General features: G+C 39.1%; 2 protein-coding genes and 1 long non-coding RNA gene across 3 annotated transcripts in view; all 3 read left to right on the top strand.

The window, feature by feature from the left end:
• LOC145491310 (uncharacterized) overlaps window positions 1-26,908 on the top strand; it is a 131,677-nt gene that overhangs the window by 22,589 nt on the left and 82,180 nt on the right. The window lies entirely within an intron of this gene.
• On the top strand, window positions 9,217-12,953 carry LOC145489568 (retinoschisin-like). Its single transcript, XM_081468550.1, has 4 exons — window positions 9,217-9,268; window positions 11,503-11,517; window positions 12,197-12,267; window positions 12,687-12,953. The coding sequence occupies exons 1-4, from the start codon at window positions 9,217-9,219 to the stop codon at window positions 12,951-12,953; spliced, it is 405 nt and encodes a 134-aa protein (XP_081324676.1).
• Window positions 13,489-22,019, top strand: LOC145491315 (uncharacterized). Its single transcript, XM_081470485.1, has 12 exons — window positions 13,489-13,631; window positions 14,130-14,482; window positions 14,911-15,052; window positions 15,910-16,262; window positions 16,748-16,889; window positions 17,183-17,359; window positions 17,887-18,063; window positions 18,585-18,761; window positions 19,521-19,697; window positions 20,311-20,487; window positions 20,857-21,153; window positions 21,712-22,019. The coding sequence occupies exons 1-12, from the start codon at window positions 13,595-13,597 to the stop codon at window positions 22,017-22,019; spliced, it is 2,517 nt and encodes an 838-aa protein (XP_081326611.1). The 5' UTR covers window positions 13,489-13,594.

Genomic DNA, 26,908 nt, shown 5'->3' with positions numbered 1-26,908 from the left:
ACATGGGATGTACTACAAGGATGGACAAAAAGACTCAAATTGGTTTGGAACCAAAAAGTTTTATCTCCCTTTCAATAATATAATCAATGTACTAAGTTTACAGAAAAAAACCCACTTTTTTGCGTCAACGTCATTTTTTTTTTTCAGCAAGCTACATTTCGTTGTTAGAAACCCCCACTTCAATACCAATTATCTCAGCATCTATTGATTATGTTATGTTAAATTCCGGTTTGGTAATCTTCTGCAATTCCAAGGTCCTAAAAAAAGGAAATATATATAATTAAAAGTAGACCAATGCAACTGATTTATCGAATGGAAGGTAATGGCTGTGCGTTATCGATGGGGAACTGTGGGATCATGAGATTATGGGTAACAAGGTAAAACAACCCAGACCAGGGTTTAAACCCAGACCTTTCAACAATAATCTTCCTCGGACGCATTAAAAATTCAGTATAAGTTTAAACAAAGGAAATCATAATATTGACGATGTTTGGATATCGGATCATAATAGCCGGATTGATTTTTACGATTTTATTTCTCCGTTTTCTCGGTGGTGTTAGTGTCGGTTGAGAAGATATAGTAAACATTCAAGAACGTCTTTGACAACATTTTCAAACACCGCGAGGTTTGTAAAAAAAGCACGTCGCCACGCGTTGTGTCTTCACCTCTCTTCTGGGTGTTTGAAAATGTGGTCAAACACGGTTTTCCGTATTTGATATTTTACATCAAACAATAGGCGACCACGCAACCCACGCTACGTATTTTAAGAGGCTGTCTCTGTAAGAACCGACCACTGATTTTACTTCGAAAATTCGATTTTCTCATAAGCTGGGATTTCCAAGCCCTTACCTAGTCAATCACTAAAATGAGTTCTGTTTCATTAAAAATTCCAGTTGAAGTTTTCTAGGATGATTGATCAGAAGTTCGGTCCGCTCGACACAAGTTTCATGCACGCCGAAACTGGAAAAATAGCACATATTGCCGGCGCTCTAAAAAAAATAATATTCGCTCAAAAGTCCCAATTCTTTTTTTCAACTATAGATGTATCATAGCAGTTTGTTTAGCCATGTTGCAATTATAATTCAATGTTGTTCCTTCAATCTTTCCCGTGAGTATAATGGGAATATTGGGAACTAAATCACTTGTTGTAAACACAAAATGGCCGTGGCATTTATCAATCCTTCCTTGGCTTCCCGAATCACCGTTTACTGTTCATACATGTATCCGTGCCGAGAGGTGTCCAAAAGAGTGCTTCTATAAACCTTTCAAGAGGAGTCTACATGATTAAACCGGCTTCGAGGAAAACAATGGTCAGTAATACAAAGAACATCGAACTATGTGACGGTCACGCTCGACACAGATGAGGAACGCATAAATCTACTTTATATACAAACCTACAGTTGGAAGGAAAAGCTGGCAGTTTTAATGCTACCTAGGTTTCAAGGATCGCTACAAAGGACCAAAACTTTAATCTTGAAGCCAGGTAAGAGATTTACGGGAATTTATCGGAGCACTTTACGAAGGCGAGTGTGTTAGTTACTCACTGGAATATTTTCAAAATTTCCTGAACTTTAAGCGGTCGTTAGTTTTGAAAACCTAGTGGGCAGACAAATTTTGTTATTGTTTTAAATTAAGGGACATTTATACTTTCTATTCATGTAGTTCAGCAGTTTCAAACAGGTGCCACATTAAAACGTGCCTTCAAAGTAGAGCTATTTTCGCGTTTGGTTCAAAACTCGATTTAACGGGTAGAAAATCTTTTTTTAACCGTTGAAGGAACAACATTGAATTAACTTCAATCGGAATTTTTAATGAAACAAAACTCATTTTAGTGATTGACTAGGTAAAGGCTTGGAAATCCCAGTTTATGAGAAAATCGATTTTTCGAAGTAAAATCAGTGGTCGGTTCTTGCAGAGACAGCCTCTTAAAGCTTTATTACTTAAACAAATGCGGATGATTTCTAATTAAGAAATAGAAAACATGTACCGTGTTTCTATTGAGTTATAGAAACACGAGTAGAAGATTGGGAGAACAAGAAATGCTGTGCGAACACGGGCCGCAAGCGAGTGTTTCCACAGCTTTTTCGAGTTCTCCCAAACTTTCACGAGTGTTTCTATAACTCGATAGAAACACGCAGAACATGTTTTATATTTCTTTTAGGAAACACTGCGACCGAAAAAGGAAAACAACTTGTTAAATTTGATTATCAAAATGTAAATTCTCTTTGCTCGCGTAATCATCACGTCAACAGCTCGTGCTAGTTCTGTGTTTCCATCGATATCGAGTTATAGAAACACGATTTTTAACCAATCAGCGCGCGTATTTTCTTAGGGTTACTTTCTTAATGCAGATGGTTTTAACCTTATTCCGCTTACCTCACGCCAATTTGTAAACAAACACATCTCCGTTCTTGTCCAGTCCAGAACCATGCCCGGTCTTCCTGCTAAACTCGCATAGTTTGGACTCCCCGTACTTCTTTTAAGTGTTCTTGGCGTCATCTCCTGACCAGCAACTCTTATTGTCTGCTCCAAAAATCTTGAAGCCAAACACCTCAGCTTTCTCCTTGCAGTAGTCCAAAATTGCATCAGGACCCTTAGCACTCACTTTGTCGTCAAATAATTCCGGCAAAGCGAAAGTGTCGCTAGCGGACACGTTGTTGAAGTAGTCAAGTGGTTGCCAAACACCTTTAATATATAGAGTGGAAGAAATTAACTCTTTGGGGGCAGGACTCTCACTATCCGTATAGTTCCAGCTTTTTAGTATGTATGTAAATTGCATAACTTTTGTGTGCATTGGCATTGGTTTTGATCATAGTTAACAGACGGAAATGGTTAAGATACCTGCCGAAGTTATATGTTGTATGTTTTTGTTGGCTGCTTTGGGGGTTGACCCTGCACAAAACCTGGCAAAATACGAAAGGTGGTTACGTGTGCTCATCTAACCAATAAAAGCATTGCGATTATGTAATTCATGCATAGTCGATGAGCATAAAACAAAACGTGTGCAGGATCAAGAACCTTCCAACATAACTCTTAGCCTGTTTTTTGCTTCTTTGAAGTTTGCCGGGCTTCTTAACCATTTCCGGATCCCTCCATTAGCTATGTTTTGATATATCCGGGCATTTGAGTTAAACAGCCATGTGCAATATTTCAAACAACTAAGTACCTCGGCTGAATGTTACTTTGTGAAGTGCCTCCTGTGGCTGAAAAGTAACAACCTGACCCTTCAGTTTTTGAAATTTCACGTTCTGTTTTAGTAGAGATACAGTAGATCAAAAGTAAGGCAAACACTGGGTGAAATTCCATCCAATACAAGGGACGGGATTGGGGGAATACTAGTCAGTGACGATAATAACTTCAGGTTACGTAGCATAAAGCTTCAAGGAGCATCACTATTCCGTTTGGATGGGATGCTAGGCCATTCTGGCCTATTATTTTGTCAGGGTACGTAGCCGGTACTCATAAAAACAGGTACCCATAAAAGTACTGGCCAGCCGCGGTACTCATAAAAGGGTAAAAAGATGGCATCGTGAGAAATAAGTAAGTAACCAAAAGGGCATGTAAACTAAATATTTACATTCTTTCTTTTAGTACACGAACATTGTTTCTGAGGCCATGAAGCCATAACGCAAGCCGTTTTGGTAAGCCTTGCCTTTGGTAAGCCCATACATATCATAAGACCCTGCTGCATTTTCTCCAGTCCAGCATTTAGTGTCCTCCAAACCGAACAGCATGGTCCCTTGGTCGGAAGCCGCGGTTACACATTGCTTATATTTCGTTGAAGTCTTGGCAAAACGTTTAAATTTGAACAGGATGTCGCGCAGGGTTCGTCTTCTGTTTTGGTGGCATTTAATTGGCTTCCACGTTTCTGTCAGTAACAAATACTTTCAGAACATTAAATGGAGACTAATGATATAACATGTATAAAACATATTCTTCGTTGCTTCAACTGTACAGCTTCCAATTATCAGAGCCACGCTAATGACGTATGACCGTAAACGAAACTAAACTGCTAGTAATTACAGTATGTTTATAAGACAATACGCCACTTTTGCTGTTAGGTGTCCATTTTGGCCTGCTCAACTGCTTCCATGCTCAACAGCGTTTTCAGTGAGATAAATGTAATTTGCCAATTATTTAGCTCTTATTAACCGAGCAGGAGGTCTGTCTGGGAGAATCGTGACCGAGGTCGGGGTACAGGACGAACTGATTTGTACTAGCTGACATTTTGCTTGCGAACGGTGACGAGCTGAACTCGAAGGTGCCTAAATTCGTTCGTCCTCTTTACTTTCTGGCACGCACTTCCATAAATAAATATTTTCAGAAGAAGATAGTCAATATATTTGTACTTTAGTTTGCCGCTTTTTTACCACAAAATGTAACCGTTCTAGATCTAGATCTAACTAAATCTAGACTGCGTTCAATATCGATTTCAGCCAATTAAATTCGTGAATTCAGTAGTTCCAAGTCCTTGTAGACAGCCATATAATAAAAAGAACTAAGAAGACCATATTTTTTCAATTCTTTTCGATTTTTCGTACTTTTCCAGTCATCGTGTGGTCAATGTATTGAATCTACTTGCGACTGGACTTCCAACCTAGAGCTCAAATAAATAAATAAATAAATAAATAATTACACAAACAAGATATAAAGTAAATAAAATTAAATCATTATAATTAAGTAATTACACAATTCGCATAGCTCCAATTTTAGATCCTTTCTTCTTACATTTGGTGAAAAGTATTCCTATATGACTGGTATTAAAAGGTGATTTTGTTTTTGGATTGAATTGTTTACAGTCGAATAATTCGCAATTATGTGAACGTGCCCATACATTCTCTGTAATGACGTTCCTATACATGCTCTGTAATTTAACAAATAATTTTTTCTAGCTTGAGTATTAGAGCTCTAGATCTGAAATTTAGCAGGCATCATCTCTGTACCATTGACCTTAAAACTGTTTGTTTTGTTTTTGGATTCAATTATTTATACCTGAGCAATTATCAGTTTTGTAAAACGATTCTGTGTATAATTGTTCAAGTCCAAATAATTGCATCGTATTTCGCTGTTAGTAGGACGCAGGATTACAGTATTGGATTACCATACTAAGGCCACGTACTGGTACGAATCCGGCACAAAAACCTTTTTTTCCTTTTATTTTTGCTGGGGATGAACAGTGATTGGCTATATAGAACTTTGTCGTAGTTTTCTTGCAATTCCCTCAGCGGGAGGGCGCCATGGTAAAAATAATCGCTTGGAAATTTATATCTGAGAAAAGTACATCCGAAAACTAAACTGGTTTCGTACTGATTACACCATCAAATGGTACATTATTAAACCAGTTATCCCATGCAAGAAAATCCCTCTGGCTTATAAGTTTGTGTTTGTCTAGCGCAGTATCCTAACTGCTGACAATTCTAATCTCCTTATCAGGAAATCAAAGTATAACCAGTTAGAAAATGTTCTGATAAGACACTTAATCTGAAAAGAAACTTATTCTATGCAGCCAGTTAGGAGGGGAATCGCTCCAACCGCCCAGTTATGAATTAGACAAACTGGCTGATGAGGGGAGAATGCATTCCAGAAGATTGGTATCGGTACACAGAATATGAAGAGCCTCAGAAGCCCATCCACATTGACCACTACTGGAGAAAGGTTGATGACCTGAAGGGTACCATGGGTGAAAGGAAATTTCCATCAATTATGAAAGTTGTGAAGACAGGCTCTCTTATTCTTGGACATGGTAATGCAGAGGTTGAGAGGGTTTGAGAAGCCTCAATCAATGGCATTCGTGCAACAACTGACGGGTTGAAGGCTTTTGAAGGTCCTGGTTCTGTGCCAATCACCAGACAACTCCTTCAGCTGGTTCGTTCTGCTCATGCCAATTTTGTTATGCTTCTAGACAAAGAGCAGAAGGAGAAGAAAGAGGCCAAGAAGTACTTTACTCTACAGAAAGAACAAGCACTACAAATGGAAGCACAACAACGACAACTCACCAAAGGAAAGGAAGACTTGCTGAGTTAAGAGAAAGAAATAGAAAGACAAGCAACAGCCAAGCAAGATAGCAGGAGGTTGGAGATTCCGTCTTGAGATAGACAAATGCAAAATTGAAAACTGCTATGAAGAAGAAGGATTTTAAGGAAGTTTCTGTTGCTCAGGCCATGATTGAAGCAGCACAAAAGAAGATCAGCAAGGCTAACACAGTGATGCGGCAGACAAGGGAGAAGCAAAGATCTGTTTTAAAACGAAAGTTTTTGTCACAGCCCAGCAAGCCAAAATCTAAGAAGTCATGAATGCTTATGTTGAAGACTTGAAACTTTGATTTACAAATCTACTGGGCACTTTTGCACTTGTGTTGTTAATCGAACGTCACCAAAAAAGTTGATAGAATGGGCTACTAACGGTACATGTGTATCCATGCAGTTTCAGTTATAAACTAAGGAAAAACTGTTGAAGTCATGTTGAAAATCGTTTTGTGCAGAAAAGTGATAAAAAAGTGGCTGCATCAAGCTACAGTTCATAGCTTTACTCAGTGTTTTGTTACTGATTCAAAATATGTTAGCTCCCTGAGCTTTATTTAGTAATGTTAACTTACCATAAGTGTTGAGTTTTTGGAGGTTGTAAGTGATCATGTGACTGTTGACAAACAATCGTTGTTGACATTTTGTAAATCATGTTACTGGCCGGTGAACACATAGTTTGCAAACGCGGGATACTACAACTGCAGTAACAAGTTCAGGGGCGGATCTAGGGGGAGAGAGCAGGAGTTGCGCACCCCCCTCCCCCAACCGCCTGAGATGAAGCCTTCTGCTTCGTATTCGCTTTTAAACTTTGTTAACCTCACCAGTCAGTTACGCAATTCCTTAGTTGTGCACCCCTCGTAAGAAAAATCCTGGATCCTCCCCTGAAGTTTTACATTTCTCGTTGTTTTAAATGACAATATCGGAGAGGAAAAAAAATTCATAGCATTCTTGAGAATGATATTTTGGTTGCTAAGACTTGTAAGTTGGCAATGTTTTTTCAACCACCTTATTGCATGAAATTGTCACGACACGTTAATTTCGCGATTTTGCGAAAATTTTGCATTTTGACTCACTTTAATTTCGCGTTTTTGAGTGAGACACACTATATTTCTTTGTCAATGTTATTTAAGATGTCCCTGAATTTGATCAAACAACTTAATCAACAACGTCCAAATAAACAGAAACGCAACTAATTATGTAAACAGTAACAAGAAAGATGTTCTCACAGTGTTTACAAGGCAATTGAAAGGTTTAAGCAACTAGTGGAACAGCACTACAACGAGCCAGTAAATGGACAGTTTGAGGATTGTACAAAAGAAGTGCTACCTGGAGTGGAGACGGAAAGCAGTACTGATGAAGAAGACCAGAACATTACCACAGAATAGTTCAAAATGATTGTTATAAACGTGTGTAATGGTAATTAAGTCGCTTTTTTAATTATTGACGTAATGTGAGTCACTTAATTTTCGCATCATGCTAATTTCGCGACATTTAATTTTCGCGTCACTTAAATTTCGCGATTTTTTTTAAATCGCGAAATTCGCGAAATTAACACGTCGCGAAAATTTCATTTAATAAAACATAATTATAATTGACCGAGAGATTTTTAAACCTGTAAGACATCAGAAAAAACGATTTCAAAAAACCTGACTTGGTGAGGTAGATCCCTCTATTGCACTTTTCGGTTTCCATGCTTTCACTGATTTCATCTGCACTAGTAGTGGATTGTTTGAGAATTTACATTCATCCTAAAGCTAGCCCCGAGGATGTACGCATCACTTCCTTTGGGATCGAATCGAAAAGGACCAAAGAAGACAATTTTTTGGGGATAAGCCTAAATATAGCAAAAATACTTTCTAGAATTGCTTTATCTGACTAGGTCAATTGAAACTTGTAAAGACATATTGGTTGTGGTCACATCAAGGCTATTAACTAATGTGAGAACAGACATAACTTTATGAAGACATGATTGATTATCACAGTTATACACAACTTAAAAAGCAGTTGTGAAATTAAAGCCTGAAAACAATTCAGGCCTGAATCTTTCTTTTATTTTGTTTTTTTTTTAGGCTTTAATTTCGCAACTCCTTAAGATGTGTATAACTGCGATGATCAATCATGTCTTCATATCTTTCTCCGCAGTTCAAATATATGATCTTTCATATATTCACTTGAGACATAGTGTGACAGTAGTGTGACGTTCTCTCTATCCACTATCGGCTATAGTTAAGAACTGATTCATGCTTCGATGATGCAAAACAAGACTAATCAACTAAGTTACACTCAAGCAGTGCGCATGGATTAAGCCTTAAATTAGGAACAAGAACCCAATCAGAATGAAGTCGAGCAATAACGATATCATGCACAATTATGAACGTCACTATGAACAACATAACCAAGCCTGAAAAAAGGCGCGGTGAGAAAAAGAGACAATAGAATGCAAAGAAACCTTAACATAATTCGAAAACATCAGATGTGTCCCTTGTAATATCCTAAAAACGTTTGACCATATATTTCTTAATTTTCGACGACGGAAATAAGAAACAAGAACGACAAACAGCCTTCCAACCTTCTCCGGTCAGCCATGTTAGCATTTCCCAGATCCCTAAATTTTAGGGCTGTCGCGAGCAACATCTACGGAACATTTAAACATGACGTCATGCAAAGGCTGTTGAGAACTAAAAACAATTGGGAAGGCATTGGTGTGATTTGAATTCGACTGGAAGCTCTGGCTACAGTTAGGCCTGACGCCATTAAACTAAAGACTAATAACCAGAGTTAATGCTTTGATGTGACTGCAGCTATTATCAGTTCACACGTTGATTCATTGGAAAGTTGCTGTCGCATTTTGTTTTATTTGGTGAGTAGTGCTCAGTGGTTGACTTGCACCAGGGGTACCTCCATGAACACTGGAGTATATTAACAAAAACATGGCCAGAAAATATAAGGCATTTATTTCGCCTTTAGTTTTGAATTTAACAATTGCAAGTTATATCTATGGCTAAAGACTTGTTCATTCTACTTCAAACTTCCTTAACAACTCGGTTTGTTGTTAAGAGGTTTAGAAATGTATTTTGAAGGCACCAATGAGATCTTTTGACATAATGAAATTACCATAAGGTGTCGATTTCTTTAACTGAGAAAACGTCACAATCGTGAAACGCGTTAGTCTTCTCAAGCTCTCAGTGCCATGATGGACGTTAAGCTACACATTATTTTGCTGCTTCAACTTTTACTACCAAGCGGTAAGTTAATGTTTTTTCTTTGCTTGAACAATTACAGCAATTACAATTAATCTTACACTACAGTCACAAAAACAGTCTACGGAGTACGTATCTACGCACCACAATTTACACATTACATATTACGAACTTACAGTATGCTACTAACAGAAAAAAGGAACTTTGATATTTTAGAGTTTTAATTATACAAGTTCTTTTTAACTTATTTTCTCCAAAAAAAAATTTATTCGAATAAATAGCTTTAGTTTATGGTACCTATTGTGCTAACGTGTTCTACTGTTGTATGGATTGTACGTTTGGTGAGACATATGGGAGCTAAAACAGCCCTCAAATGCTTATCCGTGCTTTTTGCTTGGTTCTTGTTATCGATCTATATTTAAGGCTAGGAACAAAATACTGCTAGAGTCAGAGGAAACGGATATTTCCTCATCAAAAAATGTAACGCGCGTACGATAAAAAGGTTGCAGGGTGACAAGAAATTGATTTTATTTAGGCAAAAAAGAAACAGTAGGTTGTGTTAAAACTTGACTGATTGCAATTATTGCTTCCCCTTCCCATGAGACTAGTCAGGCTTATGAGGGTGATCCGGCTATGAATGTAACTTTTTGATTTGAAATTACATTTTATTTTTTTCCTATTGTGTGCATTTTCATCATGCTGAAGATACGTTGCAAGGATCAGGAGCGCAGCAAACCACACGTGTAAACATAAGCTAATGATAAGCGAGCGTATGTCTTGATTAATGTCAACACACTTAACGACCATTTTATTAAAAAGGCATCAAATCTGTCAAACCTACAGGGGGTTGGTTTTAAAAATGTAAACGGTTGTTGTAAAAGTTGCTTTAGCCAATCAACAAGAATGAATATGGTGGAAGTCTGTTGTTACTAACGGGAAGTTAAAGTAAAAATCGCTTTTTCCACTGAGCACCAATAACTTTCTGCTCTTCATATGCATAGTACTTGTAAATGACCTCCCCTCTTTCTAATTTTTTAGCTATTAACGGTTCGTAAGCGCAGAAAATATCAGCTTTCTTTGCATTCCTGCGAAGGTGGTTTGACTCCTAGGAGTAGCCTATTTTTCTTTAGGCAGTACAATAATTAACCAAATAACGTTTTACTCCTCCAAAGAACCAAACAAATTGTGAAAATTCTAATCTCTCTCTTAAGAAGAACAAATGAATCAACTCCATTTATACTCTTCCCCATCCTCCCTTAACAGGTTCCTTTTGAATTAATTTGAGTACTTGCATGGTCTTTAAAAGCTATCCCAGGGAAAAATACATTAAGGGAGGTATTGATAAGTTGTTTATCTACATGTACAGCATCTGGCGATCAGTGACATACCAAAACAAACTTGTAAGAAGTACTCTAATAATGCAATAGCATTTATTTCACATCGCCTCAAGGAAGGTTTTGTAAAGCTTTGGAATAAGGAATGACGTGACGTACTTTTAATCTAATTGACAAAATAGGCGCATAGGAAAAGCAATAAACATAATGATCACTTTAACACAAACTGTTTTTAAAAGACAATACGATGACCATGTATTCATATAACATTTAAATTGAATTTTAAATTGTTCTATTTTAATTTTCTTGTTCTTCGACCATTTTGATTTCAGAAGCTGAAAAAGAAAACCAACAGCGGTTCCAATTACCAATAGACAACGCATGGTCTGAAAAAACTTGTAGTTATAACCGTCACTTCTGAAGATGTATGTTGTAACATACGAAATTAAACCTCAAGTTAATACATTAATTTTTTTAGACCATGCGTTGTCAATTGGAAATGTTTGTAACTGCTGTTGGTTTTCTTTTGCTTCTATTTTAATTAGATTTAGTTAGTTTATTAATATTATTATTCAAGGTGTGTTTTTTCGGTATGAAGGCCGTTTCTAAACTCGCGATGCAACAGGAACCTGAATGCCTCTGTGTTGTTTACATCAACAGTTCACTGATACACATACTTATAAAAGAACTATAGAAATATATCATACATTTTTAGGAGAGGGGAATACTATTGAATAAAAAGAGGTTAAAATCAGGCTAAGAGGCATCTCTTAATATAAGTTAGGAGCTCTGTTACTAATTTATTAGATCAGGAAAGTATTTCCCCGCCCCACTGCAGAACATAAGGGATTTCTTGTATTGATTTGTACTTGTCTAGTCTCATTGCTATAAAGGTGTAGGTCTCTTTCACATTCTACCACACGCTGTTCTTTTTTCCTTCTCCAGGGTATGCGGATGAAGGTATGCATGTACTGTGAAAAAAGGAAAGTGTCCATTTTTTCTCACCAATCTGCTTTCATAGTCCTTAACATTTCCCTCACAGCTAGCCTATATTTTGATCGTTATTTATACTAGAAATATTGAATGTACAAATAATTGGACTGCATACATCAAGAAGATGTAAAATAAAAAATAAGAGTTTTAATTAATTCTGCTATTTTAAGAATTACACTACCTTTTCGTGCGTGTACAGTATTAAAACTACAAAGCTTAGTCAATGTTAATTCAACCAATTTATTAGGTACCTCGTCAAAATGAGCAGTTAATGTGAAGAGCGATTGCTATTTTGGACTCTCCAACTGACCACTCGAAATGTCTAATGAACTGGGAAATGTTGAAAACTATACCAGTTTAACAGTCTGCCGTAAAGAGTGTTATAGTTGAGTTAAATTTAGTGACAACACAAACTCAAGGAAACTACGGCATCGATTAGTTGTCGTAGTTGAAAGCTCCCCCAAGCCACTGCATTTTTACCTAAAGGTCTGAGTAAAATTGGTTTTGTAGTCATATCATGATCAATATTCATACTACAGTGCTTTAAATACTCATGAATTTATGCCAAAAAGATTTCTTTTACATAAAAAAGGCGCTTTGCTTGGTAATGGGTTCTATTGCACTTCACGTTTGTTAACACTTTTAGGTTGCCATGAAGAAGCCCTGGGAATGGAAAATGGGAAAATCCCCGACTCTGCCATCAAAGCTAACTACGAGGTAGATGCAGTACATATTTATACTTGTATACTCTTTGACGATACATCAGGCGGGTTAGCTCTCGACACCGTTAGTTATTTTTATTGTACCCAAATTTGGCGCGATTGTGATTCTTCTCCGGTAATAGTGTCAGTAGTTTCTGATCACGTGTCGTAGTCTTGAAGTCTGGCATTTTGAGGTTTCAAGTTAACCTCCAGCTAGTTGTGTCTAAATATTGGACAGGAGAGATGAAAGAAGAATCGACAGTTTACACTTTAAGACTTAAGAAAGAAAAACAGGGTTAGAAATGCTTAGAGGTACATTCCCCTGGTGCTCTTGAAAGTAAAAAGCTTGGCACAAGGTAGCTCAATTCCCTAAATAAGGGAACCCGGGCAATCAAATAATAAATTTATGAATCGACGCATTGTATACATTTGCAGTATAATGTAGCTCATGGAGCTACCAATGCTAGGCTAAATCACCGGGCAGGGAACGGCAAAACAGGCGCATGGTCAACTTTGTACCTGGAACAAGGACAGTGGATTCAGGTGGATCTTGGTGACATCACAAAGGTGACCAAGATCGGAACTCAGGGCCGAGAAGAACTGTATCAGTGGGTGACTGAATACAAGGTGTCTTATAGCTATGATGGCGGTTATTTTAAGTTTTACACGAACGGTCAATATGGCTCTGAAAAGGTGAGTTGAAACCAAAACATTTGGCTAAAGTCATGCAGTAATTCAATGTTTTGTTTGTTTGTTTGTTTTCGTGTTATCCTCTGGAGATTGAACTTCCATGTAACTATAGAAAAACAAAGTCTACGCTGGGCGAAGTTGTGCATAAAGCCCGGAGTTTATCCCGACTAACGACTAGGAGTATTTTTTCTCCACTAGTGGATGAGATGCCAGTCCTTCGAAGGGTTATCGCACTCCACCACCCCAGCATTAAATTTACCGGTACCCATTCATACACCTCGGTGAAGAGAGATATTGTCTAAGAACACAATCCAATTACCCCCGTTCAGGGCACGAACCCGGATCGCTCGATTCAAACTCCAGCGCCTTGCAATGAGGTTATCTCCACAAACGTTGTTATATCTGATAATTATTAGATATACACTCTCAATATCGCATTGTCCATGTCGATCTCCTTGAAATCGGTCGCTGATCGTGCTCGTCCGCTTTTGCTAAACGCTTTGTTGATACTCGCCGTTACGTACACGTGTCTGTTGTTATCACTTTAGGTCTTTCAAGGTAACAGTGACCGAGACAGCCTTCATATTAACACACTGGATCCACCAATCTATGCCCGCTACATCCGAGTTCAACCGGTATCGTATTATGGGTGGATGTCACTAAGAATGGAGTTGTATGGATGTCGTTCAGGTAAGAATACGTACAAATAAATGCATGTATGACATAATCAAAATATCTTTCCGGATACTAGGGAGCTAAAATAATGACCGCGGCGACGCTAAGACCGAGGCATATAGACATATATGACATATATGTCACATAGAAAGTCATATATTTAACATTTGAATTTCCTTATTATCTAGATCTCTTCAGTCGCCAATTGTTCTAAAATAACCGCCCAAATTTAATATGTAACGCCAGTGATCATTTCCAAAAGAAAATGCAAAAAAATCGTCGTCGGGGCTCACGTTCACCAAAATTAGGAAAAGCTTTGACATTTCACGTCATATACATAAAGAGTTATACCGCACGTGAACCATTCAAGCAGTCGAAGGAAGAATCATTCCACCATAACAATTGTGCAGTAAGTTGGCAATAGATAGTCAGCAGTTTGTATAAAGGATATACTGCATAAATCACTTCTAAAATAAAACAAACTACAAATAAAAATCACTATTTCTCCTTCAGGTTTTCCCACCCCACAACCCCCTGCTTGCCAGGAAGGATTAGGTCTGGAAAATTACGACATTCCGGACTCCTCAATAACTGCTTCAAGCTATGTAGCTCCGGGTACAACTTTATATATACCGGGCAATGGAAGACTTAATTTCAGGCTTAAAGCTGGACACTATGGGGCTTGGGCAGCTGGTAATTTACGAGACAACAGTTGGTTTCAGGTGAATTTTGGGCGTTTCGTTAAAGTGACAATAGTGTCCACTCAAGGAAGAGACGATACTTACGAATGGGTGAAAAAGTATCGTCTGACGTACAGTTATGACGGAAATTTTTTCCGTGACTACCTGGAAGACGGTTCTGTCAAGGTAATTTTTCTTCAATCTAAAACCTAATTGTTTTTTATTTGTGTGTTATTGTGTTTTTGAAGAGTACCTAAGGTAGTCCCTCAAATTCGTTTTAGTTCACTCTTGGTCTTCAAAATCACAGGAAGGTCAAGAAATAGCCGATGATGTCACGAGTTATAGTCACGTAAAGAGCCCAAAGGGATCTGCACGCATTTTTATACTCTATTAAAGCATCCACGCAACACCAATGGCTCTAACCCCCAAAGAACTAAGTACGATGTCTAAAAACAGGTTGAGAATGATTACAGTGGGGATGAGACCCACGTAAGCTATCTTATCCTTCATCCACTACTAGTTTGAGTTTATTTCCAAGCGCTCTATTGTGTAGTCTTAATTAGTTGTGCCGTGTTTGTAATCAAGAAAGCGTGTACTCTTTTGTTTTATTTAAGGAATTTGAAGGCAATAAGGATAGATTCTCAATTGTGAGTCACAAGCTAAAGAATCCTATTATTGCACGCTTCATCCGAATCAATCCATTGGAATACCACGTCTGGATTTCAATGAGGGCTGATTTCTATGGTTGTAAATCAGGTACGTAGCTGTCAACGTCGAATTAGTTGTAGAGTCAGCTGCAAGCGGCCGTATCAGTAGCAGTGTCAGCAATATTAGCGGTGGCGGCAGTGATCGTGGTAGTGGTAGTGCTCGTCGTACAGATCGTGGTAGCGGTAGCGGTAGTGGAAGTGGTGCTGGTAGTAGTAGCGGTAGTGGTAGTGGTAGTGGTAGTGGTAGTGGTAGTGGTAGTGGTAGTGGTAGTGGTAGTGGTAGTGGTAGTGGTAGTGGTAGTGGTAGTGGTAGTGGTAGTGGTAGTGGTAGTGGTAGTGGTAGTGGTAGTGGTAGTGGTAGTGGTAGCGGTAGTGGTTGTGACTGTGGTTGAGGCAGGGATTTTGATACAGTAATTCTAGTGGTAGTTGTAGTTGTTGTGGTTGCGGTTGTGTTAGTGGCAGTGGTAGTGCATTGGCAGTGCCAGTGGTAATGGTAGAGGTAGAGGCGGTGGTAATGGTAAAGGTAGTGGTAGTGGTAGTGGTAGTGGTAGTGGTAGTGGTAGTGGTAGTGGTAGTGGTAGTGGTAGTGGTAGTGGTAGTGGTAGTGGTAGTGGTAGTGGTAGTGGTAGTGGTAGTGGTAGTGGTAGTGGTAGTGGTAGTGGTAGTGGTAGAGGTAATAGTAGTGATAGTGGTAGTGGAAGTGGTAGTGGTAGTGGTAGAGGTAATAGTAGTGGTAGTGGTAGTGGTAGTTGTAGTGGCAGTCGTAGTACTCTTTTGTTACTTGTTTCCTTGTCCGTCAACACTCTAGATGCCTGTATTTTTTTGCGTCGACTTTCATTTTTGTTGTTAAAGGTATTTCTTTTCACATACAACAACAGCCTTGTTTCTCCCGTCTTGTTTTCTTAGGCTTCCAAATACCTCAAGAGGTCAGTTGCAAGGATCCACTAGGGATGCAAGATAAGTTAATTCCAGATTCCGCTATAACAGCCTCCACTACACTGGCCCCTGGGACTTTACTGTACGCTCCTGGTAATGCTAGGCTGCACTATAAGGGAGGAGTTGGACGTTATGGAGGCTGGATACCAGCAGTGAGTGATCATAGTCAGTGGCTTCAGATCAATTTTGGAAGAGACACACAAGTGACTGGCATTGCCACGCAGGGTTTTTACCATGCGGTTTACTATGTCAAGAGTTACACGCTTCAATACATTGATGACCGCGGTTTTCTTCAGCAATATCAGCCAGAAACACATACCAAGGTAAATATTTTGGTGAATATCTATACAATACAATTGAATGACTTTATTTCCAAGTTGTAACTACTAGCTGCCGACTGTCCCTGCAGGAGGACAACTGCAGTGTAATTTACAATCGAATAGATACGGTAGTTGAGCGTTGAGTGATATCCCAAAACATGGCTGCGGAGGAGACAAGAATTTACAGCATTAAAGCAGTAATTACCACATTAAAGTAGTGGTTAGAGTCAATTAATATCTGATCTAAGAGTGCTAAAGAGGCGTTGAAGGACTTCAACTTCTCAAAATAGAGACACGGCAAATAGTTGGTTTCCTTCAAAATGGTGTACAAAATTTGCAAGAAATTGCACGAGCTACGATTGGTCATTTCATTCCTCAAGTTCGTGCAGAAATGATGGGATATTCGTTTAATAATACACGTAGTCTAGGCCTTTTAAAATTGTACAGTGACAAAAATTACGTTTCAGTAAACAATTATTCTTTTTAAGACTTTTAAAGCCAACAATGATAAAGACAGCGTTGTCAAATATGACCTGATTCCACCAATTACCACAAGGACCATAAGAATCATTCCTGAGGCCTGGTTCATTCTCATCGCTTTGCGTGTAGAGCTGTACGGATGTAAAGCAAGTAAGAATCTAATACTTTCCTTAATTAGTAATATGGCCCACCTTTATTGTACAGTCCTAAAAAAACTAACACACCCGAAATCACCCTATAAATAAGGTTGGCCAACTAGTTTGTTACCTCGCGCTACCTTTCTGGAATACTCATCTCCTCTACATTGATATTTGTCATTATTGACGTAGATGTGATTAGCTTCCCATCAAGTGACACAACCAAAGTGTAAAATTCCATAATCATTACACACTAAAGCATCCATTGCTGAAAGAAACCTACCGTGCCATATAATGTTTTTCCAGATAATGGCGGGTACTCTCAGTGGGGTGATTGGACTGAGTGTTCCGTAACTTGTGGTATTGGTCATCGCTATCGAAGGCGTTATTGCACAAATCCTCCTCCAAGCCCTGGTGCTAAGGATTGTTCTGGTCTGGGACCTGATACCCTCACAGAAGAATGCAACAGTGGAGGTTGTCCAGGTAAGGAAATGATCGCGAGACAAAGCATAACGTTCGGATGAGTTAGAGGTTTCCATTTCTCCAAAAATGATGATGATAATGATGATGATGATGATGACGATGATGAAGACGATGACGACGATGAAGATGATGATAATGATGATGATGATGGTAATGATGATGATGATGATGATGATGCTGATGATAACTTTTAGGTCTCAGTAGGCCTCGAGCATGACTTTTCTCTGACGGTTCAACAAGAGGAAGCAACGCTGTCTATCGCTGATAGCCAGCAAAGCGACGTGTAACGTCATCTGCGTTGCTCTACCGCGGTTATTGACTGTGACGATTGGGTCGAATTCGTAATCTTAGTTCTACAACTTCGCTGACAATGTCTACGACTACCTTAAACAGACGTTGCTTAATTTAGCACAAGCTGTTGGTGAAAAAATCGAGCAATTATTTACTTGCAAAAATATGCAACTAATCCATTGACTTTATCGTTTTGAGAGGTCCGATTCGGTTCTTCTTTTTTCACTTCTGTATAGTAAATGGTAATTACTCCGATTGGGGACCGTACGGCGAGTGTTCAAAAACGTGTGGAGGTGGGGTGAAGACACGTAAGAGGACATGTACCAATCCGCCCCCCGCAAGCGGAGGAGAAGACTGCAATGTCCTTGGACCTGACATTTCTACCACGGAATGCAATATCCAGGAATGTCCAGGTAAAATGGAAAATCAATAGAGTCTGATTTTAACTTTTTAACTTTTAATCCTAAACTACAAATCTCAAATAAATAAAAGGGATCTTCATAGTCCCCGGAGTAACATTTGCAAAAACTTCTTTCTTGCAGTACAAAATTCTTTCACCCATCTTTACTTATTTGATTCACAAGTGAAATATCTATCAGGACTAACAGTTGCTAAATTGCAAGTTCCTAGCGCCTTTGACGTAAGCTATTGATGATGCTCTGTAGTTCATAGATAGCGTCCGGCCTCAAATTTATCTTTGAGGACGCTAGATCTTGCAAAAGGTATTGATGATTAAAACTTCATCGTTTGACGCAGTTTCTGAGCCATTTCCTGAGAACCATAAATAAACTCAGATTTTGCTTGCCTTTTCTAATTAGAATGACTGTATTCGAGATGCAAACAATGAATTTGTCGAAAATCCCATCAAAATCGTTCCCCATAACGTAATTAGACAGAAATACAAGACTGGCTTTTCCTCCCTCGCCTTTTATAGTTAACGGTGGTTACTCGGATTGGAAACCGTATGGCGAGTGTTCGAAGACTTGTGGAGGTGGGGTAAAAACGCGAAAACGAACGTGTACCAATCCACCACCGGCAAATGGAGGAAAAGATTGCAGTGTACTGGGACCCGACAGTGCTACCAGCGAATGCAACAATCAGGAGTGCCCAGGTAAGGATATGGACAATATCATCGCCTACATTTGGTTCATCTTATCAGCGACTTCGAATTCTCGCACCTCTGAAAGCAGCTGGACTAAAACATCATGATAAAGAAAAACCTTTTCCACAGTGGCTGGGAGAATATTGTTGAAAGCTAGGCTAGAGGCTAGAGACCTGAGCTAGGCTATAAAACGTGCAAAGAAAGATCCTTCTCACAGTGAGGCGGGGAGGGGATTGTGAGGAGCTACAGTGTAGGTAAAGCGTTAGGCTAAAAAACATGCATAGAAAGATTATTTGCCCAGTATGGATAGGAGAGGATTGTGAAGACCTATTGGAGGCTAAATGTAAGACTCCTACGCTAGGCTAAAAAATATACAAAACACGAGCCTTTGGCCAGTGTTCCAGGGAAAAGGGTTTCGAAGCATCCTTTCGTATTACTTAAGGTGTTGGGATTCCATTATCATAAGCAAAAGACATTTTAAAAATACCTGATTTTCTTTCACATTTTTTCAACAGACATTGAAGCCACCTTTTTTATAAAAGCTATTTTGACTTTTATCATTTAATTTCTTCTCATCAAAGGTCTGCTTTTTTAGTCATTTTTTATTCTTATTTTGTTTTCTTTTCACAATTTTTATTGTAATCGGCGCAATGGGCAGATAGAAAATTTGGCGCTTCGTAAGAAAAAAAAAAATATTATGAGTACATAGAAAGAGATCTTCGCAGGTAATTATATTTTTGTTATTTATACTATGAAACATTTTCGTAGTGAATGGTGGTTATTCAGATTGGGGACCGTACAGTGAGTGCTCAAAGACCTGTGGGGGTGGGGAACAGACGCGTAAAAGAACGTGTACTAATCCACCACCATCACATGATGGAGAAGACTGCAGTGGACTTGGACCCGACAGTTCTAGCAGGGAATGCAACAATCAAGAGTGTCCAGGTAAAATAGACAAATAGCGACCGTTAAGTTCCATAGGGTGACTACCAGCGACCCCGTGTCACTCATCCCACGAAGAAAGCAAGGACCAAAATTCCACTGAAGTTAGCACATCGCGAAACTAAGGACGCGCAAAAGTTACAACCCTCTGTAAGAAGCGACAACTTATCTGGACGTATTGTTAAAAAAAGTAATGGAAATACTAACAAATAGCACATATCTTGTAGGAAATACCTGATGTAAGCAACCCCCTCCATTTTTGTGTTCACAACTCCATTAACATTTTTAAAACACACAATATTTTTTGAAGCTGTGTCATGCCGCATACTCCCTCCTTTAAACTCCACCAGCCTCCTACCCTGCCACAGCCCCACCTCATTATAAAAAGATCGGTCCACGAGCACGTTTCGCATACAATCATTCTTTATGATTGTAAACACTATTCCGTGATCATGCAACGGCCAATTCTCTCATTGGGATCAGGGATTCATCATCTTGGACTGGATGTTTTTTTTTTTTATGAATACAACTACCATGATTCCCTGCAGGCGAGTCTCATAGAGGGAATGGGTCATTCGTTGTAATTATTATTATTATTATTATTTTTTATATATAGTAAACGGTGGTTATTCAGACTGGAAGCCGTACGGTGTGTGTTCGAAGACTTGTGGAGGTGGGTTGCAAACACGAAAGAGAACATGTACCAATCCACCGCCTTCTAATGGCGGAAAGGACTGTAGTGGACTGGGACCCGACAGCACTACCAGGGAATGCAACAATCAGGAGTGTCAAAGTGAGATAAAACTTCTTTGGTTTGACATTATGTGATATTTTGTCAGGCGGGCATGGGGGCAGCTAGGCTTGCCAAACTAGACAGCAAATAGCGAGAAGATATAAAATCATTAACTCTCTCATTTTAGTCTCGTTTCTGAAAAGATTCTTTTTTTCAGTAGCTGTTATTGCAATTATCAGACAAACAAACGAGGCAAATTTCTTTCCTTTCCAATCGCATTATTATCACTTTGCCTTTGCCGATGACTTCAAACAAGAATAAATGTCTATATCTGATAATGATTTGTACTAGTAGTTTATCAAAGTATTTTAACAAAAATAAAATTTGTCAGAATATTTTTATTTATGTATTTTTTTTTTTTAATGACAGAAACTTGGAAGCCAGTGGGATGCTACCAAAACAGAGGACGAGCTCTGGGTGAAATCCTGTTCAAATTTAAACGATTTGGCAAGATGGAAAAGAAATATGGGCAATGCGTGACCACGGCTACCCAAAAAGGAATCACGCTGTTCGGTTTAGATGATACCAGATGCTGGACTGGCCAGAATGCTGCAAGTTCGTATGGTATTTATGGAACTGCTGTAGGGAGGTGCGGCTCCACCAAAGGCGGTTTGCGATATGGCTTCTTGGCATCGGAAATAGTGTTTGTTTACCAAAAGAAAGGAGGTAAAATAATGGGGCTAGATGCCTGGTTTTTGTTTTGTTTTGTTTTGTTTTGCAAACGTAATTTTCACAGTATTGTCTAATTATGAGTAACCGAGTTTGAATGTCTGGTATTAATTAGCATAGATTTTTACATTTTTTTTCTCCGTTTTCTCCTTAGCGTTAGCTTTGATTTTGAAGATTTATGTAACAGTGAAGACTGTAGTTGACCACATTTCCAAGCACCTCGAATTTCATCAAAAATTCTCCGCTACGTGGTATATTTTCTACTCTCATCTCGTTGTTTGAAAATGTGGTCAAACACTGTCTTTTGTGTTTGAAATGTTACACTCAATCAAAGGAGAACTACTCCTAGGGTTTCGTCTATGTAAAGCAAATCGCAAATTCCCAAACAAGGCGGACTACATGTCCTGTGCAGTCCTTTCCTTACTGTCCTGATATTCCTAACACTGTAACTGAACCATATTTTCTTTTTTTTTATTTGAGTGTTCACAATTGGTTATTTTTAAAAGCTAAATACTCCGGCGCTTAATAAAAGTTCAGTCATTCATTCTTTTAAAGGTGACTGGGAACCTACTGGTTGCTACAACAACGTGTCCCCTAGAGACGCTTTCGCTTTGCCTGAATTATTTGACGACAAAGTGAGTGCTAAGGGTCCTGATGCAATTTTCAACTACTGCAAGGGGAAAGCTGAAGCGCTTGGCTACAAGATTTTTGGAGCAGACAATGAGAGTTGCTGGTCAGGGGATGACGCCAAGAATACTTATAAGAAGTACGGGGAGTCCAAACTATGCGAGTTTAGTAAGAGGACCGGCAATGGTTCGGGAAAGACGGTCAACGGAGATGTGTTTGTTTCCGAATTGGCCTGAGGTTAGCTGATAACATTAGTAGCAGATGTCTTCATTCATGCCAAGCTTTTAACTTTCCAGCAGGTTGTAGTGGGGGAGCGATTTCACTCCATCACTCCTTCACTCCTTCACTCCATCACTCCATCACTCCATCACTCCATCACTCCTTCACTCTTTCACTGCTTCACTGCTTCACTGCTTCACTGCTTCACTGCTTCACAGACTGCTTCACTGCTTCACTGCTTCACTGCTTCACAGACTGCTTCACTGCTTCACTGCTTCACTGCTTCACTGCTTCACTGCTTCACTGCTTCACTGCTTCACTCTTTCACTCCTTCACTCCTTCACTCCTTCACTCCTTCACTCCTTCACTCCTTCACTCCTTCACTCCTTCACTCCTTCACTCCTTCACTCCTTCACTCCTTCACTCCTTCACTCCTTCACTCCTTCACTCCTTCACTCCTTCACTCCTTCACTCCTTCACTCCTTCACTCCTTCACTCCTTCACTCCTTCACTCCTTCACTCCTTCGCTCCTTCACTCCTTCACTCCTTCAATTTTATGTGGCCACCCAGTCAAGTAGGAATCCTGCCGAACAGGGCTTAACTTTGTTCAGCGGACTAGAAGCAGTGCTGTCCTTGTGGCATAGTGTACGCCACTCTACGTTGGACTTTTAAAATAATTTTTAAGATATCTCAATAGGTAACAAAGAAAAAAAATTACTGATACTGGCTGGGAAAATAAAGAACGAAAATAAATAGGAATGAAAATGAGAGTTATTACTTGCTTTGGTAATCGGACATGAAGTGGTACTTTCTTTATAATTGTCTTGGTCTCTCGGACGAGGATCACCGATAACTTCATGAATGTTTTCAACGGTGCCACATCTCCTCGTGTATTCTCTTGCCGTTGCGTTTTGAAATTTTAACAATGCCAGTGGGCTTTAACTTTAACTTAACCTACGGATTAAAACGCTTAATACCGAGAATCCATTTTCGAAGTTGAGTGGCTCATAGCCACTTTGATTTGTGTAAAATTAGGTTCTTAAAGCTTTAATAAAAGTCATACGCACTCTATGAGTGAGCCCAGTAGTTGGTCTACTGGGCATCGAAACATCTGCAAAGTGCGGTTGACCTGAATCCTGGTCGACGCAGTGGCTTAGTAATATTGTGTAGTTGTTACTCTCACGGTGCCTCTCTGTTACTGGGATATATTCCCGTGCCTGCAAATTGTCAGGGCAAGCAAAAAATACTGGGAATTAGCTTTCCAACTGCACCGATGGGCCATGCAATCACGTTCTTCGAATTCCAAGAACTAGAGCGAACCGTTAACTCCACGTGCTATAATTGCGGTCAACTCTACTGAATTTAATAACCTGCAGTTGCTCTCACTAGCTAGTTTGACAGCTATTACAATAACTGATAAACTGCAAAACCCCTCATTTATGGCTCCTAATAGACCACGAATAAAAGGAGATTTAATTGGGAGGACCTTGTTCCATACCTCATAGTAACTACTTTGTGTCAGGTGGCAGCTCTCGTGAGGTCTCACATGAATAGCTGGATACACCTTCAGATAACGATAGAACAAATAACAGAAACAATGACCCCGGCCCCAAACCAATAACAAACGATGCATCACGAAGACAAAAATAATAACAAGCTTACGAGAACTGCTACACTCGCGATTACTTTCCGCTCGACCAATTATATATTTTGGGTTATTTATTCTTTTCACAGGACTTGGTGCTGAGTGGATTGCCAAACTGGAAATAAGGCAGACGTAGACAAAGGGGTGCTGGTTTTATTCATAGTGTAATCGAGGTTTTGGTTCTCTGAAAGGCACCTTATTACATGAAATTTTCGCGACACGTTAATTTCGTGATTTAAAAAAAAAAATTCGAAAAATTAAAGTGACGCGAACATAACATGACGCGAAAATTAAGTGACTCACATTATGTTACTGTTGGCATATAGTTCCGCCGTCGCGTTTTGTTAATTTTGACTTATTTTTACCTTTGAATGAGTCGGTTTACTAAATCCCTGATTAAGTTCAAGGAAATAAATTTTGCGTTACTCAAAAACTCGAAGTTAAAGTGATTCAAGATAGGGAATATTCGCAAAATCACAGAATTTAAGTGTCGCGAAATATGGGCACCTCAAAATCGCGAAATAAAGTGTCGCGAAAATTTCATGTAATAAGGTAGCTTGAATTACTGGTGTTTGGAATGGTGACGCAAGAAAGTAAATTGTTTCTCGCTAATATGCATGTGTGGAATATTGTATCTGCACGTAACTTAAAACGGCATTGTCTTGATCTAAGGGTAATGAAAGGTGTTTGAATAAACCTGCTGTGGTCTCGAATCAATTTTTGTCTTTGTTGCCAGCCCTCTTTCACCCCCAGCCCTCCCTCCGCTTTCACGCCTTCTGGAATCCAAGATGGTGGCTATTCACATAAATCTGTAGGAGATACCTGATGTAAGCATCCCCCTCCATTGTGTGCCGTGTTCACAACTACATTAACTCATATAATAATAAATTATCATTTTATTTGAAGCTATGTTTTGGTGCATACCCCGCTTCCTCAAAGCCCACCAGCCTCCCATCTTGTAACAGCCCCACCATCATCAAACAAAAGTAAGAAATCTGCAATGACGGATATGTGCGAGTGTTTATCAGGCAACACAAAACTCTCTCAATTACCTCTTTTCACAAGCCAGACGAACTCGGTCAAGTAGTATTCCTAGGGTGGAAGCCTTTGGAGCCTGAAAAGTTAGAGCCGGGTCGTTGTCACACTATCTCGGGAGTTGAGACCTAAAATGGTCACTTTAGTACTGGGTATAAGCTAGAACAAACACTGGATGTGTTACCCGTCAAGAAAGAAGGTACTCGAATCAATCCTTAAGAAGTATTTCAACAGAATGAGAGAATACAAGTGAATCTATGAAGGATGATATATTTGAACTGCCGAGAAAGATATGAAGACATGATTGATCAACGCAGTTATACACACAACGTAAGCAGTTACGTTGTGAAATTAAAGCCTAAAAAAGAAAAATTCAGGCCAGAACGGGGTTTGAACCCCTGACCTCTCCGGTATCGCAGAGGTCATGGCCCGGGTCTGAATCCCGTTCAGGCCTGATTTTTTTTTTTTTTTTTTTTTTTTTTTCAGGCTTTAATTTCACAACTGCTTAAGTTGTGTGTATAACTATCATGATCAATCATGTCCAAAATGAGTGAAATCGAGATGAAAGCAATGTTTTTGTTTTTGGTTTTTAGTTGGCATCAAAAGTAAAGAGAAAAGGCATAAAAAAGCTAACGAAATTAGTGAAGGTGTTGTTTTGTCTAAATGTGTGCGCAAACATTCTCTCAAGAATGGGTGAACATAATAGCACAGAAGGTGGAACTTTGTGAAATGAGGAAATAAATTTACTTGCAATTTCCAACTTTTCGTGTAATTTCTCATAATAAAAACCCCTCGCTTGATGACCTCACCCCTTTCCATTTGATTGCCAATACGCCTAAAAACTACCAGTTTCTTTTCAAGGACGGTGCCACCTAAATACAAAGGCAGTTTTCCCAATTTAGGAACATATGGAAAAAGGAGATCTTAGCAAAGGCTATTGGAATCTAGAAAGAAAAGTGGGAATAGCCACGCATTTTTCCGAGATAATTTGCCTTGAATATCGAATAAAATGCTGATGTCAACATTTTTCTAAAAAAAAAAAAAAGGAAAATACTTTTTCAAAGATTTCCCTAGAATTCCCCATTACATACAGAAAAGCAAATGCATTTATGAAGATTTTTTAGCTAAATGGTAAAATAATAATAATAGTAATAATAATAATAATAATAATAATACACTTTTGGTATGTTTTTAATTACAAAATCGTCTCAACATTGCTTTTATCGTCCCTGACAGCTCTCCTCTGGTTTAGCCAAAATAGTCTAAATAGCTTTTCCTCATAGCCAGAAACTAATCATATGTTGAATTATCTTGCCACTTGCATTTCATAACATAAAATGTAGTTATAACCACGCGTTTTTAAAAGTTACACGAGTTGTTTTAATCTTTTTTGAAAATTTTTTCGGTACCCGTTACATTTTTTTGTCACTTCCCCGGAAAGTCGAGCATTTGCGTCTCGCACTTGTTTTTGCGAGTGCACTAACCCATCTGCAGGTACAAGTTTACAGTTGGATTTCAATACGATTTTCTACGGGTAACAGCTTAGGTTTTCAGCTTGAAGCCGTTTGTAGTAAGCAATATGTTTATTTTCTTGCGTTCCTTGGTTTAGTTCAGGTTCATTAAACTTGATTTGGTCACGGTAGGAAAATTTTGCTCTCATTTTATTATCGTACTTGGTAGCGTAGCTGGTTACGTCAATGTCAAACCTAGCGCGCGCATGGCGTGTAAACCATGTATTGCGCGATGCGCATGATGTGTGCCAGGAGCCATAATCGGGGACGGAGACCGTAAGTCTCGGGATTCGCGCGCACCTATGATATGGGACAATTTTTCTATTTTTAGAACAAATTGCGCCATCCTGACGTCATATATCCGCGCGGATTCACGCACATGTCAGGGGCTCTCGCGTGGATGTTGTCACGTTGCGTGATCAAATGGTGAGAGTTGAGAGATTCTCTTGCGTCTTTTTCACTGCGATGGCAGGGAATAAGGGAATACGAACCAGGGCGCTTATATGTAGTTTTATGCTCTGAGCTAACGGAAAAGGTGGGTTTTTCAGGGTCGAAAACAAGACTTCAATCTCGCGCTGGGAATGAATAATAAGATCTGCTCACGCTAGTTGTAAGCTTACGCGTATGCTTAAGAATATAGCACGAAAACTCTCTACTCTGGTATCGAGTTAATTTGTGAGTTTCTCAGACAATGTTTAATCATAACCAAAACCTG

This window comes from Orbicella franksi, chromosome 6 (assembly GCF_964199315.1).
Source record: "Orbicella franksi chromosome 6, jaOrbFran1.1, whole genome shotgun sequence".
NCBI lineage: Eukaryota > Metazoa > Cnidaria > Anthozoa > Scleractinia > Merulinidae > Orbicella > Orbicella franksi.
The sequence above is the reverse complement of the archived record's forward strand: the minus strand, read 5'-3'. Positions and strand labels throughout refer to the sequence as shown.

Coding starts and splice junctions, on each gene's coding strand:
- LOC145489568 (XM_081468550.1), top strand. CDS start 9,217: ATGGACGTTAAGCTACACATTATTTTGCTGCTTCAACTTTTACTACCA. Junction 12,268..12,686: donor CCATCAAAGCTAACTACGAG/GTAGATGCAGTA, acceptor ATACATTTGCAG/TATAATGTAGCTCATGGAGC.
- LOC145491315 (XM_081470485.1), top strand. CDS start 13,595: ATGTCACTAAGAATGGAGTTGTATGGATGTCGTTCAG. Junction 18,762..19,520: donor CAACAATCAGGAGTGCCCAG/GTAAGGATATGG, acceptor ACATTTTCGTAG/TGAATGGTGGTTATTCAGAT. Junction 20,488..20,856: donor CAACAATCAGGAGTGTCAAA/GTGAGATAAAAC, acceptor TTTTAATGACAG/AAACTTGGAAGCCAGTGGGA.